Here is a 26,032-nt window from a genome sequence, read left to right as displayed (position 1 = left end):
TAGACAGGGAGAAACATTTGGAGAAAGATGGATGGCTAACAGCAGTGACCCCCCAACCTGTGCTGAAGGCCTGGGTAAGGGTGGAAGAGGAAGAAAGATGGAGTGGAGCAAAGAGCCTGTGACTCTATAAGCACACTAAAGCTTTTATGCAGTTCAAAGATATCTCCCACAATGCATATTACAATTTTTCAAATTTCTGTTGATGCTTTGAGATCCCCATTGTATTCACTAGATTTGGCTCCATATCCTTTTGGGTCCCTTTTAAGACCAAATTTACCCCACAAACACTAGACCTGCTCTTGCAAAGATATTCAAATGAATATGCTCCAGGTTTCAAAGCACTACAGACAGTTCATAGTACTTATCACAGTTAATCCCACATATGAATGTATAAATTAATCTCTCCAAACAGTGAAACTGTTTAGTGGCAGGAACCATATTCCCCAGTCATGAGAACATTCTAGGGTGTTTGATAGTCTCTCAAAGATGTTCCCGAAATAAAAAGATGTTCTTGATGTTACTGAAATATCCAGGATACAGGAGTTTACAGTCATGGTCTCCAAATATCCAATGACAGGTTCTCCAATGACTTACCTGGAAGCTTAACTTTTATGTGTACTACATAAGTGTTTCCCTTCTCAAATTTTCGACTGTTTCTTTATTCAGAAATATATGAAGGCCTAATACATGCCAAGCACTCTGCTAGAACCTGTATGTCTTTCTAAGCATTTTGCCACTTGTATAGGTGATTTTAGTGATACCTGAGATTTTACCACTGAGGGACACTTGCAAGAACAAACTACCATTCAGCTTTTATAAACTTTTTTTTTTCATCTTAATGGCAGCACTGTTATTTTGTTGTAATTCCTTCCAGTATTTTTCCCCAGTGTTTATTATTTATTAGATATTTGCAAACATATTTAGTAAAATTTGAGTCATGATTTTTAACTTAACATATCTTAAGATTTTTATTTGCAGGTGGATGAATTTCTTCAGAAAAAAATATTTTAGGCCACTAACCACTGCGTTGTTAGAATCAATTTACATAACCATTCTTTGACATCTATTTTGATTCCACTTGTTTACAGACTAATGCAGTGGTGAATATCATTCCCCTTCTATTTAAAACAACATCCATTAGGACAGATTTCCACATGTCTGATCGCAGAGCCCAATGATACAAAAATTTATAATAGCTCCTCAGGTGTGTTAACTGATACTTTCCAATTCATTATTATTATTATTTATTATTATTATTCCCATTTGCTGGTTTACCAGATGCTTCCAGAGATATACAAGAATGCCAATTTCATTACACTGTTGCCAGCACTAGGTGTTTCCACTAAATACATTTTAATGTTAGTTTAATAGGCAAAAGGGACCTGCTGCCTGTTTTCACTTCCATTCCTTTGTGGAACAGTCAGGTGGAACATTCCAGTCCCCTGGAGAGGAAAGAAGCATCACATCTCCAAGGAGACCTCCCCCATGGCCTCTTCTCTCCTCCCCAGCTCCTGCAGGAAGCTGCCCCTGGCCTCTCGCTGTTGGAACAGCCTTCCTGTCTGTGAATCAGTCCCAGCGTCACGCATGTGCCTTTGTCACGGCATGTTTGTTCCATGGTCCGCTTCGTCACAAGGCTGCCTATGCCCTTTCTCTGTCCTTGCCAGAGACCCAGCTCTGGGGATAGAAACTTTTTAAAGGTTTTATCCTTTTAAATAACCATACAATTCACCCCTCTTTTCTGGACATTTAGAGACTAATTTTATTAAGTGCTTAGTATAGATCAAAGACTGTGGACTAATGATACGCAGTTTTTCCTCAGAGCTGCTGTGTTTATTTCCATACAGGTTATAGAATAATAGCACTTAGACAAAATATTTCATTTCAGTCAGTGTTTCACGGCAGTTTGACATTTTTTCCAAGTTAAATATGAGTTCTAATCTTAGATAATTCTTCCTTGGTTATAAGCATAATTTTCCAACTCATTTTATTTGATTTCGTAAAACAGTCAAACAAATTTAATTTTCCCAATAGTGATGCTAACATATGCACCCCATTCATGGGATTATTTTATGAAAATTCTAAATGTATGAAAATGTTTTTGCATGAACTTATTTATTCCATATACTGACCATTTCTGGTGTGACAAATCTCAAGTTCTTACCACTAAAAACCAAATATTACCTTTTATCTTACTTCTTAGTGCTTTTCCAACTATTTATTGCATATGGTAATGCTCATTGATTATTGATTATAAATATTCTTGGAAAAAATGATTCTGTGGTGAGTTCTAGCTGCTCAGAGATTTGGGTGAATGTTAACTTTTCCTATTTTAACTGCAACCAGGAAAATAAGGGCCATTTCACAAATAAATGTGTAAGGTTAGAACTGTTAATATTTTGATGCCCAGCATACAAACAGAACAGTGTTGAATATTTGATTGCTTTATGGCTATACACATATGACATAAACACAAACAAAAAATTAGTTAATTTTTGCATAAAATTAAATTGAGTCAGTACAGATAGAAATTTATTAGAACTATAAAGTAATTAGACCAGTTTTTGAGTTGTTCAATCTCATATGTCCTAGTCATATTATATATACACATGTAAATTTAATGTGAATTTTAAACTTCCTAGCAAATTTTAATCAAAAATTTACTAACCAATGAACTAACCTAATCCATTATACTGAACGAGTAGCTTTATTTTCACATTTCACCGAATCTAACTTTTTTTTATTGGACTATACACCCTACATACCCAAGGAAGAAAAATATTCTAACTAAACTGTGACATAATATTTTCCTATTGATTAGAATTTTGATCTTATACTTAATAAAAGAGCTATTTTAGACTCACACATAGGTATTTTTTACGACTTGAGAATTCATGTAAAAATAAAATAGAGACGAAGTAAGTTTATTATACTCCTCAAACATCTTTCCATTCAAAGTCCAATTCTTCTGAATCACTTTTAAACTCAGAATTGTCACTATCTTTTTTTCCTCATCCATATTATCTTTTGTGTCATCAAGAACGTTGGTACTATGTAGCCTTTCTTAAAATAGTGCCCCAGTACCCCCTCCAATATTTCTTCCAAGTCATGGACACTCAGTCTGCCAATCTTGAAGCCAGTACTTTCTTATCTTCCAGAATTTCAGTGAAAGGTTTTTAGAAAACAACCAGTCCTCATATTTCTCTCTGAAATTATCCTTTAATAGTTGTTGACAGAAAGATCAAGGCATTGCGATTGCAAGTCATAACCGGAAACATGGACAAATCCAGCAACAGCTATGACTTGACTGCTCCCTGTCTGACAGAGATTATAAGATGCCACCTGTTCTAAGGGATCCCGATTTCAGAAATGTTAAAATATGGGAAAGTAGGTGTTTTAGAATCAGTGGAGTATGTATTAGAGTTGCTAAATTTTTCTATAGTGGCAATAATTTAAAAATTTATAGCAAAGCTTCTCCATATGCCATATTTGACACCATCCTATCTGGAGCTCCTATGAGTAAATCCTCACCCTATAAACATAAAGAAATGCCCGTGCAAGAATCAGCTTAATTGTAAAACAACCCCTTCCTTTCAGAATTTCATCTTGCGATTTATTAAGGTTCGTGGCACAGATGCTCACTGGGAACTGCTGACCTATGAAAGCAAAGAGAGGGAGGTAGTTCTAGGGATTCAGACACGTTCAGGAGTAAGAGTTTTTCCTTTATTATGCTCCATTGAAGAACACAATTACAGGGTTTTTTGTTATTTTAAAATCTCTAAATTCTGGATTTTGTCACTTTAATAAAACAATTTCAACAGCTCCGACATGATTTAATAATGGAATTGCATATCATCTCAGATTCACCATTCTTTTTTAGGGATTGACCAAAAAAAAAGCCAGACATTCAACAGGTATTGAATTTCTTCAGCATGCTTAATTTGGAGCCATTATTTTGAAATCGCTTCTTGCTTTGTCCGTAACGTTTTAATTCTTTGTGGCTGTAAATCAGCAGTCTTTGAATCAGCAGTCAAATGTCCCTTGAGCGGGACTTTGGCTTCAATTACCTCTGCAAAAGGCAGTCACAGCTTATGATACCTTGGATGGAGCTGTTTTCAAAAATTACTGTTTGTCTCTTTGGTTGCTCAAGGATTTTTCACCTTGGTTCTTAGTCTTGTAGGCCCCCAAGTGTTCTTCACATAGGACATCACTACAACTGGCTCCTAGAAGAAAAGAGCCCGTCTCTTTAGACTGGCTTTCAAACAATTAGCTCCTTTACAGAAATTTTTAGATTCTTTCCACTTCTTATTTTACTTTTTAGCTCTTACTCATATGAAACTAAGATTTGTGTATCTTTGGGGTAGCATTCAGATCATGAGGAACTAATGAGTGTTTGGGACTCAGATTTGTAAAATGAGAGCAAAATTCAAATAATAGAAGTTTCTGAATATAATTCATTGAAATCTTTAAAATGATGTGCCTCTCTTATTTTTTTTGGCCGATGCTCCCCACATATTATTTATTTGTTTATTCAATATTCTAGATACAAGTACTTTATTATTTTTTCTTCCAGTTTTATTGAGATGCTATTGACATACAGCACTAATTTTACAGTATAATGATGTACAGTATAATGATCTGACTGACCCCTCTATTCTTTATGAAAGAAAAAAAAATAGCCAAACTTGTTTTAGTCATTCTGGGTTATTTGAGCTGTGCTAACAGTCGCCAAAATCTCAGTGACATATGACAATAAAGTCTTATTTCTTGTTTATGTAAATTCTTGCCATTTGCCAGATTCTTGTGCCAGGAGCCAGGCTCCTTCCATCTTCAGGCTTTATCTTTCCTTCCTTGAATCCTGGTTAGGAGATTTCAGAATCCTCTGTTTTCATCATATTTGTTCTAATACCTCCAGAAGGTATTGTATGAATCGCATATGACTCCCCTCAAAGAACTGGTTTCATTTGCAAAGGAATGTGGAAATTTCCAACCTTTTTAGAGGTTTTATTTTTTCAAAAAAATAACAGCTTTACTGAGATATAATCCATATACCATACATTTCTCCTTTTAAAGTCTACAGTTCAGTAGTTCTTAGTATGTTCACAGAGTTGTGCAGCCATCGCCACTATTTAATTTCAGATAATTTTCTTCACTTCAAAAAGAAACCCACACCCATTAGCAGCCACTCCCAAATTCCCCACCCGCACCCCCATGGCCTCTGGTAACTACTAACCTACTTCCTGTTTCTAGATTTGCCTGTTCTGGACATTTCATGTAGATGGAATCATACAATATGTGGGTTTTTTTGTGTAAGCGGCGTCTTTCACTTCGCATATTTTCAAGGTTTATCCATGTCGTAGTATGTATCACTACTGCATTCCTTTTTCTGGCTGAATAATGTCCCACTGTACGAATACAGCACATTTTGCTTCCCAGTTGATTGATAGACATTTGGGTTGTTTCCACTTCTTAGCTATTATTATAACATTGATATGAACATTCATGTCCAAGTGTTTGTGTTTTCATTTCTCTTGGGTATATACATAGGAGTGGAATTCTTGGGTCATATGGTGACTGTATATTATACTTTTTGAAGAACTGACAAGTTGTTTTTCCAAGCAGCTGCACTATTTTACAATCCTACCAGCAATGCATGAGTTTAAAGGCTTAAGTTCTAACTCACTGTATACTCCGTCAAAGACGAGCCACATATTTTTAAAATATACACTTTACATGTAATTATCCTGATAACTGTCTTACACTTCCTAAAGCAAAGACACAAAAAAATCTTCTCTTTACTGTGATATTAAATGAGATGACACTCCAGTAGTTTCTTATTTTATTTTTTCTAGCCAAGGACAGATGGCAGAAGCAGTGAAATACTTGAAAAAAGTTGTGAAAATTGCAAGAAAAAATTTTCAAAGCCTGGATTTTGTGAGAGCAAGTACAATGCTTGGAGACATCTACAACAAAAAAGTGAGTATAATGTGTTTCTTGCTTATTCGGGAAAAATTTGCAGAATTTTAAACTTCTGTTTTTATTTGATCCTCACCTTCGCATAGCATGTTGTACAGAATGGCCCCAGGACTGCAGGACTTAGTCAATGCACAAGGCAGTGACTGGGAAGAGAAATGTCTCTTACTTCTTCCTCTTCCAGGACCTGACCGCCACCTTAGCCCAGTCACCACAATCTGCTAACGCTGATTCCTATCTTCACATCCAAGTCAGAGTCAAGTGATTTGGGATTTGAAGAGCAATTAAAATATGTCAATTCAAAGAAACTTCGTTATAACAGTTGGTTCTTATCTGCTGGCACTAACATTCACCTCTCTTGCTACAAATTCTTGTTTTATTAATCCAGTTGCGATGCCTCCATTAGGTCCCTCAAGTGAAGAATGGACAATCCCAAGAGTAATTCTGAAGGAAATATGGAAATCTAGCAACAGGTTGGCTATGTGAAAGAAAAGGGAAAGAAGAGGAAAAAGTCTAAAATAAAAGTATCTCATTCAGGGGCTATTACTCGTGAAATGCATTCATCATAATGGACCTCTGGTTTATTTTCTCCTGACTTTATCTTTTATTACGCAGATTCTCCTTTAGAAGCAGTATGAAAAAGGCTTGTTTCTCCAGTTATAATTGCAGTTTTGATCACGAGTAGGATCTATCATTTTTGAGGGTAGTGACATTCTCACACTGTGTTGATACACCTTGTCTGAATCTTTTTGAGAGACTGTGTATATAGTAATGAAAAGTACTAACTCTGAGACCATACTGGAGTAAAAGCCCAGTTTTTTCCCTAATAAGATCTGTGACCTGAGACAAGCTACTTACCTTCTAAACACTTCAATTTTCTCACCTCATAAGGTTGCTGTGACTGTTGACTTAATATATGGAAGGCACTTAGAACAGTACTTGGCAGGGGAAGCAAGTGCCATCTATATAAAGTGGTACAGCCATTCTTAATCTCCATATCCTTATGTGATACCACACAATTCCCCTTTTCCTGAGGCTCAGAGGGTTTGAGTATCCTACGCCAGGTCTCCAAGCTTCCAGGCGGCAGTGGTATTCAAACTCATACCCTGAACCACTATAGTCCTTTATTTGCCATATAATTGATTTTGATTATTTCAGAATTATTTAGGCTTTTTTAAAATTTAATTTTATTTTTTTATACAGCAGATTCTTATTAGTCATCAATTTTATACACATCAGTGTATACATGTCAATCCCAATCGCCCAATTCAGCACACCACCATCCCCAGCCCGCCCCCGGCTTTCCCTTCTTGGTGTCCATACGTTTGTTCTCTACATCTGTGTCTCAACTTCTGCCCTGCAAACCAGTTCATCTGTACCATTTTTCTACGTTCCACATACATGCGTTAATATACGATATTTGTTTTTCTCTTTCTGGCTTACTTCACTCTGTCTCTAGATCCATCTGTGCCTCAACAAATGACTCAATTTCATTCCTTTTTATGGCTGAGTAATATTCCATTTTATATATGTACCATATCTTCTTTATCCATTTGTCTGTTGATGGGCATTTAGGTTGCTTCCATGACCTGGCTATTGTAAATAGTGCTGCAATGAACATTGGGGTGCATGTGTCTTTTTGAATTATGCTTTTCTCTGGGTATATGCCCAGTAGTGGGATTGCTGGATCATATGGTAATTCTATTCTTAGTTTTTTAAGGAACCTCCATACTGTTCTCCATAGTGGCTGTATCAATTTACATTCCCACCAACAGTGCAAGAGGGTTCCCTTTTCTCCACACCCTCTTCAGCATTTGTTGTTTGTAGATTTTCTGATGATTTTCTGAGGTGATACTTCATTGTAGTTTTGATTTGCATTCCGCTAATAATTAGTGGTGTTGAGCAGCTTTTCTTGTGCTTCTTGGCCATCTGTATGTCTTCTTTGGAGAAATGTCTATTTAGGTCTTCTGCCCATTTTTGGATTGGGTTGTTTGTTTCTTTAATATTGAGCTGCATGAGCTGTTTATATATTTTAGAGATTAATCCTTTGTCCGTTGATTCATTTGCAAATATTTTCTCCCATTCTGAGGGTTGCCTTTTCGTCTTGTTTATGGTTTCCTCTGCTGTGCAAAAGCTTTGAAGTTTCATTAGGTCCCATTTGTCTATTTTTGTTTTTATTTCCATTACTCTAGCAGGTGGATCAAAAAAGATCTTGCTGTGATTTATGTCAAAGAGTGTTCTTCCTATGTTTTTCTCTAAGAGTTTTATAGAGTCCGGTCTTACATTTAGGTTTTGAATCCATTTAAAGTTTATTTTTGTGTATGGTGTTAGGGAGTGTTCTAATTTCATTCTTTTACATGTAGCTTTCTAGTTTTCCCAGCACCACTTATTGAAGAGACTGTCTTTTCTCCATTGTATATCCTTGCCTCCTTTGTCATAGATTAGTTGACCATAGGTGCGTGGGTTTATCTCTGGGCTTTCTATCTTGTTCCATTGATCTATGTTTCTATTTTTGTGCCAGTACCATATTGTCTTGATTACTGTAGCTTTGCAGTACAGTCTGAAGTCAGGGAGTCTGATTCCTCCAGCTCTGTTTTTTTCCCTCAAGACTGCTTTGGATATTCAGGGTCTTTTGTGTCTCCATACATATTTTAAGATTTTTTTGTTCTAGTTCTGTAAAAAATGCCATTTTTAATTTGATAGGGATTGCATTGAATCTGTAGATTGCTTTGGGTAGTATAGTCATTTTCACAATATTGATTCTTCCAATCCAAGAATATGGTATATCTCTCCATCTGTTGGTATCATCTTTAATTTATTTCTTATACTTTTATGCATACAGGTCTTTTGTCTCCCTAGGTAGGTTTATTCCTAGGTATTTTATACTTTTGGTTGCAATGGTAAATGTGAGTGTTTCCTTAATTTCTCTTTCAGATTTTTCATCATTAGTGTATAGGAATGCAAGAGATTTCTGTGCATTAATTTTGTATCCTGCAACTTTACCAAATTCATTGATTAGCTCTAGTAGTTTTCTGATGGCATCTTCAGGATTCTCTATGTACAGTATCATGTCATCTGCAAACAGTGACAGTTTTACTTCTTCTTTTCCAATCTGTATTCCTTTTATTTCTTTTTCTTCTCTGATTGCTGTGGCTAGGACTTCCAAAACTATGTTGAATAATAGTGATGAGAGTGGATATCCTTGTCTTGTTTCTGATCTTAGAGGAAATGCTTTCAGTTTTTCACCATTGAGAATGATGTTTGCTGTGGGTTTGTCATATATGACCTTTATTATGTTGAGGGAGGTTCCCTCTATGCCCACTTTCTGGAGAGTTTTTATCATAAATCGGTATTGAATTTTGTCAAAAGCTTTTTCTGCATCTATTGAGAAGATCATATGGTTTTTATTCTTCAATTTGTTAATGTGGTGTATCACATTGATTGATTTGCATATATTGAAGAATCTTTGCATCCCGGGGATAAATCCCATCTGATCATGGTGTATGTTCCTTTTAATGAGTTGTTGGGTTCTGTTTGCTAGTATTTTGTTGAGGATTTTTTGCATCTATATTCATCAGTGATATTGGTCTGTAATTTTCTTTTTTTGTAGTATCTTTGGTTTTGGTATCAGGGTGATGGTGGCCTCCTAGAATGAGTTTGGGAGTGTTCCTTCCTCTGCAAATTTTTGGAAGGTTTTGAGAAGGATGGGTGTTAGCTCTTCTCTAAATGTTTCATAGAATTCACCTGTGAAGCCATCTGGTCCTGGACTTTTGTTTGTTGGAAGAATATTAATCACAGTTTCAATTTCAGTGCTTGTGATTGGTCTGTTCATATTTTCTATTTCTTCCTGGTTCAGCCTTGGAAGGTTATACCTTTCTAAGAATTTGTCCATTTCTTCCAGTTTGTCCATTTTGTTGGCATAGAGTTGCTTGTAGTAGTCTCTTAGGATGCTTTGTATCTCTGTGGCATCTGTTGTAACTTCTCCTTTTTCATTTTTAATTTTATTGATTTGAGTCCTCTCCTTCTTTTTCTTGATGAGTCTGGCTAATGGTTTATCAATTTTGTTTATCTTCTTAAAGAACCAGCTTTTAGTTTTATTGACCTTTGCTATTGTTTTCTTTGTTTCTATTTCATTTATTTCTGCTCTGATCTTTATGATTTCTTTCCTTCTGCTAACTTTTGGTTTTGTTTGTTCTTCTTTCTGTAGTTCCTTTAGGTGTAAGGTTAGATGGTTTATTTGAGATTTTTCTTGTTTCTTGAGGTAGGTTTGTATAGCTATGAACTTCCCTCTTAGAACTGCTTTTCCTGCATCCCATAGGTTTTGGATCGACGTATTTTCATTGTCATTTGTCTCTAGGTATTTTTTGATTTCCTCTTTGATTTCTTCAGTGATCTCTTGGTTATTTAGTAACATATTGTTTAGCCTCCGTGTGTTTGTATTTTTTACAGTTTTTTCCCTGTAATTCATTTCTAATCTCATAGCATTGTGGTCAGAAAATATGCTTGATATGGTTTCAATTTTCTTAAATTTACTGAGGCTTGATTTGTGACCCAAGATGTGATCTATCCTGGAGAATGTTCCATGCGCACTTAAGAAGAAAGTGTAATCTGTAGTTTTTGGATGGAATGTTCTATAAATATCAATTAAATCTTTCTGGTCTATTGTGTCATTTAAAGCTTCTGTTTCCTTATTTATTTTCATTTTGGATGATCTGTCCATTGGTGTAAGTGAGGTGTTGAAGTCCCCCACTATTATTGTGTCACTGTCAATTTCCTCTTTTATAGTTGTTAGCAGTTGCCTTATGTATTGAGGTGCTCCTATGTTGGGTGCATATATATTTATAATTTTTATATATTCTTGGATTGATCCCTTGATCATTATGTAGTGTCCTTCCTTGTCTCTTATAACATTCTTTATTTTAAAGTCTATTTTATCTGATATGAGTATTGCTACTCCAGCTTTCTTTTGATTTCCATTTGCATGGAATATCTTTTTCCATCCCCTCACTTTCAGTCTGTATGTGTCCCTAGGTCTGAAATGGGTCTCTTATAGACAGCGTATGTATGGGTCTTGTTTTTGTATCCATTCAGCAAGTCTGCATCTTTTGGTTGGAGCATTTATTAAATTCACGTTTAAGGTAATTATCGATATGTATGTTCCTATGACCATTTTCTTAATCATTTTGGGTTTGTTCTTGTAGGTCCTTTTCTTCTCTTGTGATTCCCACTTAGAGAAGTTCCTTTAGCATTTGTTGTAGAGCTGGTCTGGTGGTGCTGAATTCTCTTAGGTTTTGCTTGTCTGTAAAGCTTTTGATTTCTCCATCAAATCTGAATGAGATCCTTGCTGGGTAGAGTAATTTTGGTTATAGGTTCTTCCCTTTCATCACTTTAAGTATATCAGGCCACTCCCTTCTGGCTTGTAGAGTGTCTGCTGAGAAATCAGCTGTTAACCTTATGGGAGTTCCCTCGTATGTTATTTGTCATTTTTCCCTTGCTGCTTTCAATAATTTTTCTTTGTCTTACTTTTTGCCAATTTGATTACTATGTGTCTCGGCGTGTTTCTCCTTGGGTTTATCCTGTATGGGACTCGCTGCACCTCCTGGACTTGGGTGGCTATTTCCTTTCCCATATTAGGGAAATTTTCAACTATAATTTCTTCAGATATATTCTCTGGTCCTTTCTCTGTCTCTTCTCCTTCTGGGACCCCTATAATGTGAATGTTGTTGCGTTTAATGTTGTCCCAGAGGTCTCTTAGGCTGTCTCATTTCTTTTCATTCTTTTTTCTTTATTCTGTTCTGCAGCAGTGAATTCCACAATTCTGTCTTCCAGGTCACTTATCCATTCTTCTGCCTCAGTTATTCTGCTATTGATTCCTTCTAGTGTAGTTTTCATTTCAGTTATTGTATTGTTCATCTCTGTTTGTTTGTTCTTTAATTCTTCTAGGTCTTTGTTAAACATTTCTTGCATCTTCTTGATCTTTGCTTCCATTCTTTTTCCGAGGTCCTGGATCATCTTCACTATCATTATTCTGAATTCTGTTTCTGGAAGTTTGCCTATCTCCACTTCATTTAGTCACTTTTCTGGGGTTTTATCTTGTTCCTTCATCTGGTACATAGCCCTCTGCCTTTTCATCTTGTCTATCTTTCTGTGAATGTGGCTTTCATTCCACAGGCTGCAGGAATGTAGTTCTTCTTGCTTCTGCTGTCTGCCCTCTGGTGGATGAGGCTATCTAAGAGGCTTGTGCAAGTTTCCTGATGTGAATGACTGGTGATGGGTAGAGCTGACTGTTGCTCTGGTGGGCAACTTTAATCCACTTGACTGTTGATTAGTGGGGCTGGGTTCCCTCCCTGTTGGTTGTTTGGCCTGAGGCAACTGAACACTGGAGCCTACCAGGCTCTTTGGTGGGGCTAATGACAGACTCTGGGAGGGCTCATGCCAAGGAGTACTTCCCAGAACTTCTGCTGCCCATGTCCTTGTCCCCATAGTGAGCCACAGCCATGCCCCGCCTCTGCAGTAGACCCTCCAACACTAGCAGGTAGGTCTGGTTCAGTCTCCCCTGGAGTCACTGCTCCTTCCCCTGGGTCCCGATGCACACACTACTTTGTGCATGCCCTCCAAGAGTGGAGTCTCTTCTCTGTTTCCCCCAGTCCTGTTGAAGTCCTGCAATCAAATCCCACTAGGCTTCAAAGTCTGATTCTCTAGGAATTCCTCCTCCCATTGCCGGAACCCCAGGTTGGGGAGCCCAAAGTTGGCCTCAGAACCTTTACTCCAGTGGGTGGACTTCTGTGGTATAAGTGTTCTCCAGTCTGTGAGTCACCCACCCAGCAGTTATGGGATTTGATTTTACTGTGATTTTGCCCCTCCTACCATCTCATTGTTGCTTCTCCTTTGTCTTTGGATGTGGGGTATCTTTCTTGGTGAGTTCCAGTGTCTTCCTGTTGATGATTGTCCCTATTTAGGCTTTTTTTTTTAAAGGAAATAAGAGCCTGAAATTAATTCGAATGAATAAAATTACTATCTTCAGTTCCTGCTATGGGAAGCATGCTTTCAAACAGGGCATCTCATCTCTTTTTAAACCCCTCTCTCTTGCTCATCCAGGCTCATTGGCCTCCTCCCTCCCCTCCCCTCTCACTCACAATCAGAAACCCCCTTTTGTCTTGACTGTCACCCTCTTTCTTCTCTCTTTCTCCCTCACCCCCCTTGCTCTCTTCTCTCCTGCCCCTGTCTTTCTAGAACCGCTATCTTCCTCTCGGTTGTCCTCTCCTCCTTCTGGTCTCCCCTGATTTGTTGTCCCTCTTTCTTTGTGCCCCCCCCCCCGCCTTTCACTCCCATGTTTTTCTCTCTGCTGGTTGCTCCTTCTGCCACCCCCATCTCTGTGATTTTCCCTCTGCCTCTGGTGACTCCTGTCTTGTTGATTTTGTATTTCCTTTTGTTTGCTTTTCAGGATACAGTGGTAAAAAAAAGAGAGAGAAGGCTTATGCCCTTGTAAGGCTTACAGTCTAATGGACAGGCTTATCCTATAGTGGCAGAACTGACATTTCTAGTAAATATATGAGTCCTACCTTTTAAAAGGATTGTTTTTCAAAAGAGAAGTGCAAAAAGCACAAATTGTTTTACCCTACCACCAAACAATATCCAGAACTCAGTTTTTTAGTATAATGTGGACATCAAGTATTAGCCTGTATTTTCCCAATTACAGAAAGCATAAGGAAGATAAAAACAATAAACATTTCTGAGGGGTAATATTTTTATACTTACATTCTCTTAATTTTTTTTAACAAGAGTTTGTATCTTAACAATATGTATTTTATTCTCTGATTAGTAATTCTTGAAGAAGAGTTTAATATCTAAAGCTAGAGACGTGAGTAATATCCAAAGGCTGTGTCAACTACCAAAAGTTAATTTTTTTTACCAGCTTATCCTTATTTTAGTATAAAATTTGTAGGATTCCAAGTATTCATGCTCTCTTCAAATATGCATGCCTTCAAATATACAAGTTGATTCAAATACCTTCATGGTTGCTTACATCTTAATGTAATAAATAGTCACTGATAAATAGTATAGTATTAAGAACATAATGCTATAATAATTTTATGACATCATAGACTTCAAGAGAAAGCTTTATTTGATACTAAGCTTGTTAACGTTACATTCAGTTTTTGTTCATTAATGTGATTCTTTGCGGGTATTTTCTCAAGTCGGAAAATCTACTGATGACTTCTCAGGCTGACTCTGAGTTGTTAAGCCATTACTATAAGAGTATAATTTGAAAATGTATAGCTAAGTGGATTAGAACTAAGTGATAGTTATCTTTTTCTCCTTGTAATTTTGAGACAAAGTGATAGCCTTGATGACATCCTGAATTTCCTCCTAGTTCTACAAAACCATTTCCTAGGAAAGCATTGACAAAGAGTTATTTCATGTCTGCTATTCAGTTGCTTATGAATGTTTCCTAATTGTATCAAATGCCTTTGTTCCAGTTTTACACCCAGTTTCACAAACTATTTGCACCACCCACTGTCTATTAAGCTTTCCCTTGAAGGAAACTGTAGCAGGACAAAGGAGCTACACCAAGTTTTGCCCACCTGACTTTGAATCTGCACTCAGCTGTTTATTAACTGTGACCTTGGGCGAGTTAATTCTTTGATCCTCAGTTTCCTCATCATTCAAATGTCAATAACAAGATACCTTGAAGACTGGTTATATGAGGATTAGAAATTTTAAGACATGTACATGGTACCTAATAGAGTTCCTAGCATATATTGGGTACACAATATTACTTACCTTCTTAATATCTCAAACTCAGATCTCTCTCCTCCATTGCAGACTCATTCTCACTGCCTATTTGACATTTTCACTTAGATCTCTTCAAATGTAACCTATTAAAAACTGAACTCAGGGCTTCCCTGGTGGCGCAGTGGTTAAGAATCCGCCTGCCAATGCAGGGGACACGGGTTCGAGCCGTGGTCCGGGAAGATCCCACATGCTGCGGAGCAACTAAGCCCGGGCACCACAACTACTGAGCTCGCATGCCTAGAGCCTGTGCTCTGCAATAAGAGAAGCCACCGCAATGAGAAGTCCGTGCACCACAACGAAGACCCAACACAGCCAAAAGATAAATAAATAAATATTTAAAAAAAAAAAAAAAAAAAACTGAACTCAACTCATCAGCTTTCCCCTAAATTCTATTTCTCTCCCTACTTAATGTTCAACCAGGATAGAATACCATTCAGGCATTTCATAGGCAACCTTCTTTTCTCAATCTGTGAGCTTTCCTTATCTGACCTCATACAGGCCCATGGTTTAAATACCATCCATACACTGATGACTCTCAAATTTATATCTCCAGCCCTGATCTCTCCTTGGGACTCCAGACTTGTGAAGCCAGCTGCCTCCCTAGCATCTCTCCCTGGATGTCTTCTAATAGACGTCTCAAGTTTAATGTGATTCCTCCCTCCTTGACCTACTTCTCCCCAGGCTTCCGCATCTTAATAAATCGTACCATTATCCATCAACTCGATTGCTCAAGCCAAAAATCTGGATATTCTTGCTTCATCTTTCCCCTCCTGCTCCGTATCCAATCCAGAAGCAAACCCTGACCTTCATGCCACCAAAACGCATCTCAAATCCACCCACTTCTTCTCTCTATCTCTGCTACTATCACCACATCTGGTTATGACACTATGTTTTCTCACTTGTACTATTGCAATAAGCTCTGCACCCATTTTCCCATTTCTCCTCCATCCAATCCAGTCTCCACACAGAAGCCCAAGTAATCCTTCCAAAATGTAAATAAAATCATGTTATTTCTCGGCTTAAAATACTTCCATTGCTTCCCAGTCTTCTGAGAACATAAATGTAAATCCTCACCCTGACTTGAAACAATCTATATGAGATGCATTACCTCCCCCACTCCCAGTCTCTGAATTTATTGCCTTCTACTCTCCTGATGCTGTCCACCAGAGCCAAAGGGACTTTTGTGGAGCTCTTCAAACATGCTGAGCTGATTTCTGCCTGAGGACATTTGCTTTAGCTGGAATGCTTTGCATGGACCACTCCCCAACCTGAACTTCACATTGCTGGCTTCTTGTCATTCAGAGCTCAGCTAAATGCCACAACTTCAGAAAGGTCTTCCTTGACTCAACCCAATCAAAAGTAGCCACCAACTCACTCTTGAATACTACTTTAATTTTCCATGCAGCACTTGTCTCGTAGTTTTCTTGTTTGTGATATTTTTCTTCTTGTTGTTGAATGTGTCTAGAATGGAAGCTTAATGAGAAAAGAGACCAGATCTGCCTGTTTTTTTATTTCATTCCAATTTCTAGAAGAGAACCTGGCACAGAGTTGGTGAACAAAAATATGCGAGTTCATTGAATCGATCCATAAATTTGTAACCAATTTTATACTAGTTGAGAGTAGTAGTCTCTCACTTTTGAAATCCCAAACTTCTGTTTCATTTTTGTCCAATATTTTGGCATTCTGAAAACTTGCACTGAATCTTTAAAAGCAACTCTAATATTACTGATATTTGTCAGTCTACCTTTTAAGGACCTCTACCAACTGCCCTTATCATACCTTTTCTGGCTTCGTATTATTCATGCAGTGTATTCTAATTGTATTCTTAATAGTAATTTCCAAGAAATAATATTGTTATAAGACCACAATTATAATATAAAACTGTATGTGGAAAAATACAGTTTTCTCTAATTATTACAGTGTTATTATAATTTAAGTTAACACATCTTAAAAACATCCTAATTAGTTTACCTTTTACTATATGATCATGGAAGATGGGCCACCCATCTCACCCTCCTGATGTGATTGGTTTTTAACTGAAAATATATCATCAATGTAAAGGGGTCAAGTGAGAATATTTTAGGGAAAATAACTAGGTATAGACCCTTCATGAGATCTGTTATTCTCTAATAAGAGCAGAGCATAATCACAGAGTTAAAACAATGGTAGTTCCAACACTAACACAGTAAGGAAATTGTGTGAGAAAAGAGTCTTCCTCAGTACTGAGAAAATGCCCATTTATTTTGAGCTTGCTCATTGGACAGAGTGACAATTCAGACACTAAGAAGGATCTGATAAGAATCACAATAATGCATGAAAATTCTATGTTATAGTGTAATAATGCAAGTTTTGTTTCAACCTCTATGATGTCAAGATCTTGTCCTGAAATTGTCCACCTAATGCTTATTAGTGATATTTATAACATTAAATGAAGTTTTGTCTTCCAATAAGATGCACTTATGAAGTGTATAAATTCACTTCTGTATTCCCAAACATATTTAAGATTGCCAGGATTCGTTACTAGAATCTTCTGAATTTTATAACAGCATAGGGATACACTGATAACAGGAACTGTGGAAAGTTGGACAGAACCTTTAGAGAAGAGATTAAATTTCGATAGTAAACTCTTTAAGAATGGAAAATCTGGAAATACAATGCACATTAATGAAACCTCGTTCTAAAAAGGTATGTATAAAAATTCTTGCGTCTGGGAAGAACTAATGTTATATTTCTTAAGGGTGCCTTAAACTAGAAAAATCTAGCTTGATACCAGTTTTATGACAGGTATGTGTGTGTCTCAAGATTGAACACTAGGCACAATTTGAGGGAAGAATAATTGCCTAATTATAATGCCTAATTACCTATTATAATAATAGAAGTATTCAGGGGGAAAAAGCATTTGTTAAAAAAGATCTAATAAAAGTTATAGGCAGATGACTACTTCCACTAGCAGCAAGCTCACCTACTTGACCTTAAACTTTATTCACTGCTGAATCTCTACTGCCTGGCATCGGCCTGGTAAATAGTAGTTATTCATTGGATGAATGAGTTTGTTCCAAAATAATAATATATCAAAATAATTCTGGAAATTCAAATATATGTCTATTTATTTATGGTCCCTAATTCTCCTAATTGAGACTCTCATCTAAAGCAATGAACAGCCTAAAGCTCAGGATTATAGCTAGAACAATAATTAGATATTTATACTTCTCTGTTTTAAAAAATAGAAACGTTTGGTCTAGTCATATATTTTCATCTATTTTGTCCCATATCTTTGATATCTAACAGGGCAATCTATAATTTTAACTAGTTTTATTGTCTTCAATATTGATATTATTTCTCAGTCATATAATTTATTTCATTGACATACAAATATCTTTGAAATACTTTTATATTTTCTTAATTAAGTGATCTTAGTCTCATATAAATCCTGTTTTATGCTTTGAAATAAGAGAAAGAATTGTTCATCTCAACAAACAAAAATTGTTATTGATATAATATAGAGGAAGTCTGTTTAAATTAGAAAATTTAATTGGAGTGAGCCATTTGAATGGTCCACCTAAATTGTCCCTGTGGGTATATAGCAGTGTTACATGTGCTGCTCATGTATGTAACATAACTGTCACATAAGCCCTACTCCTCACCTTGCCATCAGCCTCTTTATTCAATCAGTTTTTCTGCTCGTTGGATTCTATGATTGTACAGAGATGTGTGGTTGTTGAGTATGCATTTTACCTGTACTGGCATATGGTATAAAGCTGTTTCTATGGTGTTTTTTCATTTCCTGTTCCGTCATAAAACATTGTGAGAAAAATGACTTGAAACCTCATAGTAAAACATTTCTCTTCAAGAGTGTGCATACATGTTTTTGTGCATATGAGAGAGAGAAAGAAAGGAGAGGGGAGGAAAGGGAAGAGGATGGACTCCGCAGGGTTATAAATCAGTGAAGATTTATACAAGTATAGCTTAATCCTAAAAATAATATCCCCTTTTGAGGAAGAGTTTTTTTTTTTTTTTTTTTTCCTTGCGTTATGCGGGCCTCTCACTGTTTTGGCCTCTCCCATTTGCGGAGCACAGGCTCCGGACGCGCAGGCTCAGTGGCCATGGCTCACGGGCCCAGCCGCTCCGCGGCATGTGGGATCTTCCCGAAACGGGGCACGAACCCGCGTCTCCTGCATCGGCAGGCGGACTCTCAAGCACTGCGCCACCAGGGAAGCCCTGAGGAAGAGTTTTTAAAGGAAGATTTTTAGAAGACTTGGGGAGGTGGCAGAAGATAGTCTTTTCTCTGAGGCTCAATTTCATTATTTGTGAAATAAGAATAATATTTCCTCATAGGGTGACCTATGAAAGCTAATGACATAATACATATGAAGTATTTACCACTGTCCCTGACACTTCATAAGAGTTAGGTAAATGTTATTTATGTGTAGACAATAGCTTTTAGAAGGAGAGATGAGAATGAGAAAGAAGAAAGAAAAAGAAAGAAAGAAAGAAAGAAAAGAAAAAAGAAAGAAAGAAGAAAGAGAAAGGAAGAGAGGGAGAGAGAGAAGGGAGGGAGGGAGGAAGGAAGGAAGGGAGGAAAGAAAGAACGAAGGAAGGAAAGAAGGAAAGAAGGAAGGAAGGAAGGGAAGGGGAGGAAACCCTGAGTTTTTGCAAGTTAAAATGTTGCAAGGAACTTGGAGAAGATATAAACATTTAAATGATCTTTTGAGTTATGCTAGTGCTGTTGTCAAGATCATGTTATTTCGAAATCTTGTCTTCCACATTCTTAGTCAAGAATGACATGTGCACATGGGAAAACACAAGTAATAACGGAAGAGCAGGAATATACATCCATTTTCACTCACCACTGATTAAATGGGTTGGCTAGAATGATCCCTTCTGTGACCAAAAACTGGTTAAAAAGATTTCATTTGGTAAATCCAATGCAACAAGTAAGAAAATTCCATCCAAATCAATGTGAATCAGTTCACTCTTGCCCAAACTTCTTTTTTCTTCCTTATATTAGGAAACAAAATGCTAATATTTGACCATTTTTAATCCAAAAAAAAAAATTAAGTTTCATACAGTTCAACCTGGTAGATACACCTTTCTTGGTGAATGAACTTCAAGATATTGCATGGTTAGTAATCACAGCTTTTAAAAGGAAACTTATTCTAACAGAGGCCCCGCTTGCCATCTCTTTCTTCTTGAAGATGAACTGCTAAAACTGCTGAAGGATCAGTGTGGCACATGTCAAGGTGGGCAGACATGTGGACTGGTAAATTAAAATTAAGAAAAAAATTATTTCTCTTACATTTTTAGGGATACTACAACAAAGCTTCTGAATACTTTCAGCAAGCTTTTGACACAACAGCAGAGTTAATGAACGTACCTCTGATGGATGAGACAAAAGTTCATTATGGAATAGCAAAAGCTCATCAGATGATGCTGACCATTAATAGTTATATAGAATCTGCAGATCTCACCAGCCTTGACTACCTGCTGTCATGGAAGGAGAATAGAAGTGACATTGCACCTGATCCGACTATTGGTAAGGCCTTGGTTTCTGAAAACAGTTTAGATCTTTGTACCATTCTTATTGGCTAAGTCATTTTCTTTGCAAAGGTTTATTCGACCATTGGCAATTCTATTTTTATTTATTCATTACTATGTTAATGTTGGATGCATTTTTGTGCTGTATCGTACCTTCAGTGTTTAAGGGAGGCATACAATAGTGATAGATTTCTTCAACTGGATAAATGACCATTTTTTCAGTCATCTTAAATATTCAACAGTAGGTACTGATCAGTTGTAAGGAATATGAAATAGGTTCATGTTTTAAAAAATGTTCAGTGTTGTACCTTATGGACAAGAGCAAGTGTTCATAGATGCTAGTTATTATTATACTCTTACTTTTCTGATGATAGTAAGTTTTCCTATTTTTTCTCAATTCAGTTGTGAATGTTAATTGAGAAAATATTTGATAGTAATTTCTCTTAATTCTACTTTTTTTTTCCTACATACTTTTCTTGTGGTAATTAGTCAAAACAATCCATTAAAAACAAATAACTAGGGCTTCCCTGGTGGCGCAGTTGTTGAGAGTCCGCCTGCCGATGCAGGGGACACGGGTTCGTGCCCCGGTCCGGGAGGATCCCACATGCCACGGAGCAGCTGGGCCCGTGAGCCATGGCCACTGAGCCTGCGCGTCCGGAGCCTGTGCTCTGCAACGGGAGAGGCCACAACAGTGAGAGGCCCGTGTACCACAATAAAACCCAAAAAACAAAAAAAGAATAACTAGAGGGGGGATGTAAGGGTCAGTTTTATGTATCAACTTGACTGGGCTCTAGTCCCAAGTTAAGAATTTCATTCTTTTTTATGGCTGAGTAGTATTCCATTGTGTGTGTGTGTATGTGTGTGTGTGTGTGTGTGTGTGTGTGTGTGTGTGTGTGTGAATGGCACATCTTCTCTATCCATTAATCTGTTGATGGACACTTAGGTTGTTTCCATACCTTGGCAATACTAATATGAACATTGGGGTGCAAGCATGTTTTTGAATTAGTGGAGGTTTTTTTTGTCTATATACTCAGGAGTGGAATTGCTGGGCATCTCCTATTTGGAACCCTTTTTTTTTCCCCCCTTAGGTCATTTAGATGAAACAATAATTTGTTTTGGTGTTTATTTCCTCCATAGAATAAATAGTAAATAATAGTAACTTTGGCACAAAGAAATTTTATTGGCTCTTTTACATCAGTAGAATACCACTTCACCACTGTCTGTCCTCTAGTTAGAAAATAAGGAAAGGTCTCATTCCTAATAGATGCATAATAAGAGAAAGCAAGATGAAGTCTTCAGAAATAGAGGGCTTGTTGAATTTCAATGTGCTCAGTGCTCAAGAAATATTTATAGTTGACTATTAGCTAACTACTTTCAGATAATACTTTGCTTATTCAGGATGTTGTCTTGTCATATATTTGGGCATTTGTTCTGTAGTTTTGCGTTATCTTCCCTTTATGCTCTCACTTTTTCTGCCCAGGAGCTAAAGCAGAGGAAGTATGATCCATCTATTAGATTACTTGCTTTGATAAATGGTTTGGTGGAGAATACGTTGAGCTACTCACATTTTCAGATTTATCTGGGATAAACCCTAATCATCATAATGATAATCATGAAAAAAAAATACTCCTCAAAACTAGATTCTGATAAGAGCCATTTATTGCAATCCTGTTTTTGGCTTTTTAAAAATCTATTTTGTTTTGCTTTACTCTACGAAGTTATTTGTTTTTCTATTCTTGTTACGTTTTATCTCCCCATTTTTTGTAAGGGCATGTTGTGCTCTAAAGGGCTTAGGAGGGAACAAAAAATGCACTTCAAAATGCTATTCAGACATATAAAAAACAAACAAAAAAACAAAATAAGTGAACAAACCAATGAACAAAAACAAACACATAGATACAGAGAATAGAGTAGTGGTTTACCACAGGGGAAAATGGGGAGGGCAAAATGGGTGAAGGGGAGCAACTGTATGGTGACAGATGGAAACTAAACTTTTGGTGGTGAGCATGCTGTGAAGTATACAGAAGTAGAAATATAGTGTTGTACACATGCAACTTATGTAATGTACAAACTAATGCTACCTCAATAAAATATAAATTAAGAAAAATATTACTCAGACAGTAAAAATTCAGCTGTTCATGTGGTAGAGAAGATTAAATTCGCCAGAATGCTATAAAAGTACACCCCCTTACTGATTCATTTGACTAAGAATAGAAATCTATGCGTGGACGAGCTACGTCATTATAAGAGTGAAAATAATAATCTTTCAGATTCAAATATAAATGAGAAGTTAGTTCAGTCAACATTTTAAGTGATAGATATCCTGTTTGGACATAAGACCTGTAGGACATTATCAAACACTTGTTGTTTACACAGACATAGGTTTACCTCAAAATACACTAAAAAGCTAAATTTTACACTAAAATTTTAAAATGCTTCAAAAATATTTCTTAAACCACAACTCGTATTATTCTATCTTTGCTCTGCTTAAAAATCTTCATGGACTCGCTACTGTCCACAAGTTAAACACAAGCTTCTCAACCTTTTTTGACCACCTCCCTCCCCCGACAACACACACACGCACGCACACACACACACACACACACACACACACACACACACACACACATGCAACATACACTATTATCACCTTACTTCCAGCTCCAGTCCCCTCCACGGAAATCTTACCCACCTTGCAAGGTCCTTCTCAAATGCTGAAATCTTCCCTCACCCCCTCTCACTTGAATATTACTTCTCTCTCTTCCCATATTGAATGTCATTCATTTCTCTGCAAGTATTTTTCATTTGTCATATTCTGCATCCCATCATGGCCATTTCTGTTATTGCCTTGTCTGTCCAATTAGAGTATGAATCTCTTGAAAACAGGTCCTGATTCTTGGTATTCCCTACAAAAGAAGGCACAATGTCTGACACCTACTAGGTACTAAGTAAATATTTGTCAAATTAAATAGAATCAAATGAGTATGTATGTCCTCACCATAGGCTAGTTTGCACTAACCACTTTTTGAAACAAGATTTGTAGTTCCCTGCCTCCTTGAGAAATATGGGGAAAAACCCCACAAACCAATGTTCTAACACTGTATTTTGATTACCATCCAATTATCACATGAATGCAGGACAACAGCAAGTACAATGTTGACAAAATGAAGAAATACAGAAATATTATTTGGAAATCTGAGGAGCTTTTAGGTTTTCAAACTTTACCTTTGTTCTCTGAAGAGGCACCTTTAATCTTGCTATTGAGGGGTCCCAGGTATTCAGAAAAAAGCAGATCAGAGATTTGAAAGATACATTATAAAAGCTGTGCAGTTATCTTCACCTGTGAGACTTCCATCCTCCAAACAAATCATTAGCTCACAGAGCAGGCAATATTCTTTTAAGCAGAGGAACATGACCCCCTAAGGGAATACAGCAGTGAGAGCACTCAAGTCTCTAGATAAAATAGAACAGTGATTCACCAGCAATCGCCTCTCATCTTTGTATCTTTCAGAGGGAACACAGCAAATATAGGAACCTTCATACTCTTCTGATACATTTAGATATGGCTGGAATGATTTCATACTCCTCCTTTCCCTTCCAATAGAATCTTCCAATAGATGCTCCTCCCAAATTTATGAATTTAGAAGGAGTTCAAACATTACAGTTCAATAAAATTATTCAAGCCTGAAGCAACAGAAATTGGTTGGCTCTGGAAGGCTTAAGGTTCTATGAATTTCTGCTGATTTCTCCAGAATATAGTTTATTTTCCTTACCAGAACTATTAAGATGAACACACTGGCTAGTCAGTAAAGACACTTACTGTTTTCTACCAAAAAGCATGTAAAGGTTTCCTTGAGTGCCAAAACTATCATCGTAGTTTTATGAATCATTTAATATTCTTAAAGGAAAACAATAAAGAGCATGAATTTGTCTCTCATCCTTGGTTTGTGTTGGCTTGATGTGTGTTCCTTGGTTTAATGTCAAGCCACGTTTTCCTACCCTATCCTTTTCTTGTATTTTTCATTCATGAATTTAACAATTTTAAAGAATGTGAAAAAACCACATTCACAAGTGAATCTCACATTCTATTATACTTTGATCGCTATTTCTGTTTGTTAAATAACAATAGCAATGAGGGAAATGTTATGGAACTAGCCAAAAAGTAAGCAAGCGGGTTTTATATCATCCTATCGTCACAGAGCAAACCCGTCTCTAATAATGTGTTCAAAAACATGACATATAAAAAGAAGATTCTCGTGAAAATTGTGGATGAATCAAAGCTCACCCTACTGGCAGCTTTGTGTAATTGAGAGAGACTGTTACTCAAGAGTCTGATGACCCGGGTTATAATACCCTATTGAAGAGTAATTAGCTTCATGACTTTTGGCAATAGATTTCACTTCAAGTCTCTTTAGCCTGTTATCTGAGGTTTGAAATAGGTCACTGATAAGATTCCTCTGGAACCAGCCACAATTCCTCAGTAAGAGCATTTTCTAAACAAGTAAGATATTTTGTAGTCCTTAAGAATACAATCTAGAGCTTCATGAGCATTTTATTTGTTGTTTTTCCCCCATAAACACTGGTTTCTGAGGGTTTCCACAAGAGGTAATTATTATTATTATTATTATTATCATCCTCATAATCATCACTATAATATATCAAACAGCTGTATAAATGCCAAAATGCCAGATGTATTACTTGATCGTTCTGCTGGTATTTATAATAAAGGAGTTTATAGCTATCTGATGTCACATGCAATTTAACTTTTCCCTGGTTGGTTGACACTGTTGAGGTTGCTAAACCTAGTTAACCATTTTATCCGCAGACTTTCAATTCATTTGCCTGTTTTCAACCCTATGTCATACTTCCCCTCAGCATTTCCTCAGCCCCTACTTTTTCCCCACTATTCCTGGGGCCTCCAATTCCTATACATGCCTGGTTCTCTGATCATCATTATCTCTTCTTCATGCACTTGAGTTTGTGGATGTCTCTGCCCTCCTAAACCTGATACCGCTCCTCTAGTACCTTTCTGTCTTCTGAAAATGAGTTAAAATCTTCTTGAATTTTTTTTTTTTTTTTGGTTTTATAGAATCAGGAAAAGACTGAGTTGTGTGGTTACCAAAAAAATTACTTGGTCCACATGTTTTATTTCCAAATGTTCTCAGGTCCAGGGGAAGGCAGTTATGCAATAATCTGAAAGACAAAATAGATCTATAATCTAGTTTTCTAGAACTCTAGTCCAGGATTCTTTTCATGCCTTACAGTTCCTTACATATTATCTTATATAGCTAGTAAAAGCCATATCTAACTTTTTAAAAGATTACATTTTAAATTAAAGTCTGGTTAAAAATATTCAGTGAAAAGAAACAAGTGGGACTTTACTTTTGGCCAAGATGGAGTAACAAGGAAAAGATTTACCCTCCTACCTTAAACAACTAAAAAAACCCAAAGAAAACATATAAGACAGAAGTTTGCAGAAACTGGACAACACACAGTGCAGGACAGTGATCCCTGAGAAAGGGAAACCAAATGAGCTGAGCTGTATGATTTCCTCAAGCCTAGAGGAAGTTGCCAGGCTGTACCACAGGGAAGGGAACGAAGGTAGAGGCAGCCCAGGAGATCCTTGGGTTGAGGAGACTGAATTAGCAGTCCAGGGAGACCAAGATGGCTAGAATTCACAGCAAAGGGTACTAGAAAGGAGAGAGCTTCAGAGAAGGAAAGAGGGAGAGAG

The 26,032-nt window shown here is 36.9% G+C and overlaps 1 protein-coding gene across 1 annotated transcript in view; it reads left to right on the top strand.

The window, feature by feature from the left end:
• Positions 1-26,032, top strand: part of TTC29 (tetratricopeptide repeat domain 29) — a 255,359-nt gene that overhangs the window by 135,459 nt on the left and 93,868 nt on the right. The window contains exons 10-11 of the mRNA XM_007472002.1: positions 5,850-5,973; positions 20,071-20,299. Of these exons, the coding sequence (XP_007472064.1) occupies positions 5,850-5,973; positions 20,071-20,299 (353 nt within the window). The remainder of the gene's footprint in view (positions 1-5,849; positions 5,974-20,070; positions 20,300-26,032) is intronic.

This window comes from Lipotes vexillifer, unplaced genomic scaffold (assembly GCF_000442215.2).
Source record: "Lipotes vexillifer unplaced genomic scaffold, Lipotes_vexillifer_v1.1 scaffold269, whole genome shotgun sequence".
NCBI lineage: Eukaryota > Metazoa > Chordata > Mammalia > Artiodactyla > Lipotidae > Lipotes > Lipotes vexillifer.
Note: the sequence above shows the minus strand (reverse complement) of the source record. Positions and strands in the feature narration are given on the sequence as shown.